At 41.5% G+C, this 7452-nt stretch overlaps 1 protein-coding gene across 1 annotated transcript in view; it reads left to right on the forward strand.

Moving 5' to 3' along the window:
- The window catches only part of ABCB1 (ATP binding cassette subfamily B member 1), a 117356-nt gene that overhangs the window by 31576 nt on the left and 78328 nt on the right, over positions 1-7452 (forward strand). The window contains exons 5-6 of the mRNA XM_007447479.1: positions 2725-2916; positions 3339-3510. Of these exons, the coding sequence (XP_007447541.1) occupies positions 2725-2916; positions 3339-3510 (364 nt within the window). The remainder of the gene's footprint in view (positions 1-2724; positions 2917-3338; positions 3511-7452) is intronic.

Genomic DNA, 7452 nt, shown 5'->3' on the forward strand with positions numbered 1-7452 from the left:
GAGGATCCCACGTGCTGTGGAGCGGCTGGGCCCGTGAGCCATGGCCGCTGAGCCTGCACGTCCGGAGCCTGTGCTCCGCAACGGGAGAGGCCGCAACGGTGAGAGGCCCACATACAGCAAAAAAAAAAAAAAAAAAAAAAAAATGCAGTTAAATTAGGAATCACATTATTTTCAATGGCTTTGTAATTATTAGTTTGATTCCTGGATAGTTTTAGTCATGATATGATGAGATCAGTCAACAGGATTTTTTTTTTTTAACACAGCATCTAATTCTAAACTATGAAACAAGGCGTCCCAGAATAAATATAGTCCTTTTAACCTTAATTCACCTTGGGGAAGCTTTCATTAATGATTTACTTATCTTGGAGTTTGCTCTCAGAACAGCTTATAAAACATGTCCAAAGGTATTACTTGGTGATTCAGAAGATAATGATTCCACATTATCCTATAAATGGTTCTGTAGATTTGAGGAAAATGGAGATATTTGACCATATTTTGAAAGATGAGAATTACCTCCAAATACTCCTATAGAGAGGCATTTTTAAAATATTGATGAAAAACAATGTCTTGTAATCATTTTATAAATGCTTAAACACAGGTGTGTTTTGAGTAAACATAGACTGACGGCCTACAATACATTAATTCATTGTCAAAGCATGCATTCTACTTCTTAAATGAGGTTTCTTTTTAACTGTCCCTTGCTATATCATTAACACTTGGATAATAATTAAATATTGTTATCTGTCAACTAAAATTTAGTATTCTAATTACATCTTCCCTGATAAATACATTGTAAATCATCAGATATAACTTGGGGAAGATATGTTTACACCAAGTTGCAAACATTGACATCAGCAACTATATGGTTATCACACTGCCATTTTTTAAAAGTTTAATTTAATTTATTTTTTTAACATCTTTATTGGAGTATAATTGCTTTACAGTGGTGTGTTAGTTTCTGCTTTATAACAAAGTGAATCAGTTATACGTATACATATGTTCCCATATCTCTTCCCTCTTGTGTCTCCCTCCCTCCCACCCTTCCTATCCCACGCCTCTAGGTGGTCACACAGCACTGAGCTGATCTCCCTGTGCTATGCGGCTGCTTCCCACTAGCTATCTATTTTACGTTTGGTAGTGTATATATGTCCATGCCACTCTCTCACTTTGTCCCAGCTTACCCTTCCCCCTCCCCATGTCCTCAAGTCCATTCTCTAGTAGGTCTGTGTCTTTATTCCTGTCTTGCCCCTAGGTTCTTCATGACCTTTTTTTTCTTTTTTCTTTTCTTAGATTCCATATATATGTGTTAGCATATGGTATTTGTTTTTCTCTTTCTGACTTACTTCCCTCTGTATGACAGACTCTAGGTCCATCCACCCCACTACAAATAACTCAATTTCGTTTCTTTTTCACCATGCCATTTTTATAGCTTCTGCATGGTTTATAGAAGCATTTTTCTTTGAGGGTGGCAAGTAGTGAACTTTTAAAAATGGGAATTTTGGAATCCTGTATTTCATTTTAGCATGTTTGTCTTTACCTAAAATGTAAGTGCTTAGTGAAGCACATGAGTTGCTTGCTTTTTTCAGCATGAAGACTCAGATGAGGAAACACAAATTTAGCATTTCTAGATGGTCAAGGGTCTGGGTTTAGAAGATGCTCATGTTTTTTATTTTTAGAATTTAAACTGGAAGGACTGCTACTTGATTCATTAAGCATTTCAGGATAACTTATGATGGCCAGTTGGGCAGAAGATATAAAAATACTTTTCATTTTCAATTGTCTTGTGGCATCTAAGCTCTGCCAGATGAATAACCCAAAAGATCAGGGGACCATTTCCATCTCTTGGTTCCACTTTCTGGCAAATTCTGTCACTTGTTTCCATTCCCCAGTGTGCAGAAACCACCCCAAGTGCTCATCAGCTGATATGGAGGTAATCCAAGTACGCAGGATGACAGTGGTAGATTACCTGATGCTGTGATGCTTCAAGGCACCACACAAGTCTTTCACAATAACCGACATTCTCTGGGTGCTAACTGTGTGCTGGGCATGGGCCCAAGTGTATTTATACGTTACTGTGTAACAGATTTTATTTTTTTAATGGCCGTGCCTCGCGGCATGCGGGATCTTATTTCCCCAACCAGGGATCGAACCCGCGCCCCCTGCAGTGGAAGCGTGGCGCCTTAACTGCTGGACCGCCAGGGAAGTCCCACTGTGTTATAGTTCTTCTCTCCATTTTACCAATCAGAAAACTGAGGCTTAGAAAGGTTAAGAAAGGCTACACAGCAGTTAAGTGAAGAGCGGGGCTCTGAGCCAAAACAGAAACCACAGTCTTTTTTTTTTTTTTTTTGCGGTACGCGGGCCTCTCACTGCTGCGGCCTCCTCCGCCGCGGAGCACAGGCTCCGGACGCGCAGGCCCAGCGGCCATGGCCCACGGGCCCAACCGCTCCGCGGCATGTGGGATTTTCCCGGACCGGGGCACGAACCCGCGTCGCCTGCATTGGCAGGTGGACTCCCAACCACTGCGCCACCAGGGAAGCCCTAGAAACCATACTCTTAAGCATGACACTGTAACAGGGCAGCCATAGTTGGATGCCGACCATCAACTCTGCTTGTGAAGGAGGTCAAGATAGCCAGATAACCAGAAAAGGCAGGATGAGTGGTCTGTTGTGGAAAGGTGCATTGATGAGAAAGCAGAGCATGTGCAGTTTTCTTGTCGTTTTTCAGGTACGCCTATTATTACAGTGGAATCGGGGCTGGCGTGCTTGTAGCCGCCTACATCCAGGTTTCATTCTGGTGCCTGGCAGCAGGAAGACAAGTGTACAAAATTAGAAAACAGTTTTTTCATGCTATCATGCGGCAGGAGATAGGCTGGTTTGACGTGCATGACACTGGGGAGCTTAACACCCGGCTCACAGAGTAAGTACCTGGGTTTATGTCGAACTCCGACGTGCTTCTGACTCTTAAAAAAATGAAAGAGAAGCCTTCAGATCTGTTAGGAGACGTTAGTGCATCACTCAGAAGTAATTATGAAACGAAATTCCTTCTGAGCCGCAATCGTGTCTCATGCATCTTTTCATTCCCAAAACGCTGGCAGGGTATGAGGGGACCCACATGACTAGCAATGAATGAGGTGCTGGACTTGCCAGACTCGAGAAAATCCTCTGGGAGTGTGCATTAGAGCAGCAACATGATGCTTGCTGGGGACATTACTGTGCAAGATCCTAGATGTAAACTAATTTACTCCACACTGAAACAAACAAAAAAAACAGCTAGATTCAGGAGAAAAGTTCTGTGTTCACAATTCTGATGTTTATTTCTAACACTGTCTCTTGTTTTAGTGACGTCTCCAAAATTAATGAAGGAATTGGTGACAAAATTGGAATATTCTTTCAGTCAATGGCAACATTCTTCACCGGTTTTATAGTAGGATTTACACAAGGTTGGAAGTTAACCCTTGTGATTTTAGCCCTCAGTCCTGTTCTTGGTCTGTCAGCTGCTATCTGGGCAAAGGTAGGTGAGGCTTGTGAATCCAGATTTTAAACTGTCTCCACTCCCGAAACACCCCATAACTCCATGCAGCGGAAGGCTGTTTTTCTCACTTGATGACCCTGACTCTATATTTGATACTTGGTTTTGAACCTTCTCTTCACGATCAGTGGGAATAAGCAGGTGCAATCTCAGTGAGTCTTACATCTACCAAGGACTCTGTGCTGTCCTTGTCCTGAAGTTATTTGGGGAAGGGATGAGAAAGACAGAAGTAGCTGTCCCATCTCATCCTCTGCCTTCATGTAAAAGGCATGCTCAGCTTTTGGCGAGCTGTGTTCCCTGGTAGGCAGTTCCATATTCATAAGTAGAGATTCAGGAAGAGCTTCAAGTTCAGTGAACAACACATAGGTCCCATTCAATAACCGTTATTGATTTGAATGTTTTAGTAGATTTTATTTAATTTGGTAATTGAACAGTTTTGTCAGCGTTATAAATGACTGTGTTTATACATACTTAAATCCCTTGGTGTGAAAACAATTTTTTAAAAAGGTATCTTCTAGTCCCATATGCATGTAAATCCAAAGTCTACAGTTCTTTCTCCCAGTCACAAAGAGCAGTACAAACGGCCCTCCTCACCTCCATACACAGGCCTTTCTCTTTCAAGACTGCGTGTGGTGTTCATTTTAAACTGATTTCATGTAAGAGTGGGTGGCAGTGGAGAGATTGGCCCAGTACGTAATTTCTTAGAAAAAAAGAAAAATTAGAGAAAGCATTACACATTTATGTGGCAAAAGGTCATAAAATAACAGAGGGCCAACCAAAGCCAAGCCTAACCCAAAATAAATCAGGCTGTAAGTATTAAGAAATTGAAAAAACTTAACCCTGTAGGGTGGATATTGTTTTGTTACTGTAAACCATAACTGCCGTTTTTTTAGTATCTAGTGTCAGGCAAATACATATTTTTCTTTTTTAAAAAACTTATTTTATTGAAGTACAGTTAATTTACAGTGTGTTAATTTCTGCTATACAGCAAAGTGATTCAGTTATACATCTATATACATTCTTTTTCATATTTTCCATTACGGTTTATCACAGGATATTGAATATAGTTTCCTGTGTCATACAATAGGACCTTGTTATCCAGATCCCACTTTTTTTTTTGCGGTACGCGGGCCCCTCACTGTTGTGGCCTCTCCCGTTGCAGAGCACAGGCTCCGGACGCGCAGGCTCAGCGGCCATGGCTCACGGGCCCAGCCGCTCTGTGGCATGTGGGATCTTCCCGGACCGGGGCACGAGCCCGTGCCCCCTGCATCGGCAGGCAGACTCTCAACCACTGCGCCACCAGGGAAGCCCAGATCCCACTTTTTAGGTTAAAAAATCCCAGGGAATTTCAGAGAATAAAATAACAACCTATTTTAATCTCCCCCAGAATTAGCAGATGTTATGCCTTTTGCAGTATTTAACTGTAATATTTTCTATATATGAAGAAGGAGGTTGTAGAATATTACAGAATATTTTTCCCCTCACTCTATCGTAGTAACTTTTCTTCTTCCTCAAAGGCATGAAATACATATTTTTCTGAAGTATAGATATTATTTAATGGAGGAACAAATTGAAGTTCTGAGAACTCTGTTATTTGTTGCTGAGACTAACACAGTGTTTAAGTGGTGTTCTTGGTGGCTAAATTGTATCTCTGCATTAGTCTGTTGAAATATTTGGCAAAAGCTTTTGTGTTAATTGATTTTCCTGTTTGCAAGGATATTAAGTCAGATGGCAGATGCTTCATATCGGTATTTGTTGAAAAACTGTTTTAAAATATATTCACGTTTGTTCTAGTTAAGTTATGGGAAAAAGCAGTAAGTTAATCTCTTAATAAGTAATTGTGCATTGCTTCAGATACTATTTCTTTAATAAATGGAGCCCTAGACTTATTACTGGAGACATAAGTTCACTCTGCCATAAGCTTTTGGTATGGTTTCAAACAAATTTCTTAAAGTATCTGGTTGTCAACCATATTAAAAAAGAAATGTGGCCCAGTTTAGGAAGCTCCTGTTGAGCCTGAGCCTCTCTTCTCTAACCCAGAGGCACCAGTGCAAGAATGTAGAACAGGAAGGGACTTAGTCCCAGCAAGCTTCCTACGCCAGGAAGCCTCTTTTGATCTCTGCATGCAACTCTCTAACCCCACCCGGAGACACTGGGTCAGCTAGAGGGCACAGGGAGGGGAAGCTACCATATCCTGCCCCTACAAGAGATACCTGGTGGTCTGACCTTAAGAAATCACTTCCACTCCCTCAGGTAGCAGAAGCAGGGGCCCCAGCAACTCTAGATAAACCATGCTGGCAAAAAATAGTACCAGAAAGACTCTGAATGTAAAACTGCTACTGGAACCACAGCTCACAAAAGTAGGTCAAGAATTGCATGCTAAACCCAAACAGGGTAACTGCTTGCTAAAATAAAAGATTTATATAGGACTCAGAGTCTCCTGACATAATAGACAAAATGTCCAGGATATAATAAAAAATCACTTTTGTCATACCAAGAAAGAAAATCACAGCTTGAATGAGAAAAAAACAGTTAACTGACCACTCTTGAGATAATTCATGTGTTAGAATTGTTTGGCATGGATTTTGGAGCAGTCATCATAAAAATGCTTCACTAATCAATTACAAATTCTCCTGAAACAAAAGAAAATAGAAAATACCAGCAATGAAAAAGAAGTTATGAAATAAGGACAGAATGAAATTAGAGAATGGAAAGATACAGCAGCAGAAATAAAAGTCATGATGGATGGGCTTAATCTTGTTGAGATGACAAGAGAGAATCAGTATACCTGGAGGCAGAACAATAGAATTCACACACACCCCCACCCCCAAACAGAGAAAATGAAAAGAGCCTCAGGTACCTGTTGGACAATAACAAAAGATAGAATATTTGTTACCGTCAGAGTCCCAAAAGAAAGAAAAGTAGGGCTGATGGAGTATTGGAAGAAATAATTGCTGAAAATTTCCAAGATTTGTGAAAGACAAACCTTCAGGTCCGGGACTTCCCTGGTAGTGCAGTGGTTAAGAATCTGCCTGCCAATGCAGGGGACACATGTTCGATCCCTGGTCGGGGAAGATCCCATGTGCTGTGGAGCAGCTAAGCTCGTGTGCCACAACTACTGAGTCTGCGCTCTAGAGCCCGTGAGCCACAGCTACTGAAGCCTGCATGCCTAGAGCCTGTGTCCCACAGCAAGAGAAGCCACTGCAATGAGAAGCCTGAGCACCGAAACGAAGAGTAGCTCCTGCTCGACACAACTAGAGAAAGCCCGCATGCAGCAATGAAGACCCAATGCAGCCAAAAAAAAAAAAACCAAAAAAACCTTGAGATCCAAGAAGCTAAGCTAACCTCAAACAGGATAAACTCAAAGAAATCCATGATTAAACAAATTGTAATTAAATTACTGAAAACTAAAGACAGAGAAAAAAAATTAAAAACAGCTAAAGAGCAACAACACATTACCTACTAGGGAAGACCAATTTGAATGACATTGTATTTCTCATCTGAAACCACAAAAGACCAGAAGGAAGTGGCAAAATATTTTTCAAGTTCTTAAAGAAAAGAACTGTCAACTGAATACTTGGTAAAATTATTTTTCAGGAATGCTGGGGAAATAAAAACATTCTCAGATCATGGAAAACTATAGAAGAACCTTCCATTAGCATACCTACTATTAAAGACTGGTTAAGTGAAGTTCTTCAAAGAGAAGGGAAGTGATATAAGAAATATTGGAGTGCTTCCCTGGTGGCGCAGTGGTTGAGAGTCTGCCTGTCGATGCAGGGGACACGGGTTCGTGCCCAGGTCCGGGAAGATCCCACATGCCGCGGAACGGCTGGGCCCGTGAGCCATGGCCGCTGAGCCTGCGCGTCCAGAGCCTGTGCTCTGCAACGGGAGAGGCCACAACAGTGAGAGGCCCACGTACCGCAA

Source organism: Lipotes vexillifer, unplaced genomic scaffold, assembly GCF_000442215.2.
Source record: "Lipotes vexillifer unplaced genomic scaffold, Lipotes_vexillifer_v1.1 scaffold474, whole genome shotgun sequence".
Lineage (NCBI taxonomy): Eukaryota > Metazoa > Chordata > Mammalia > Artiodactyla > Lipotidae > Lipotes > Lipotes vexillifer.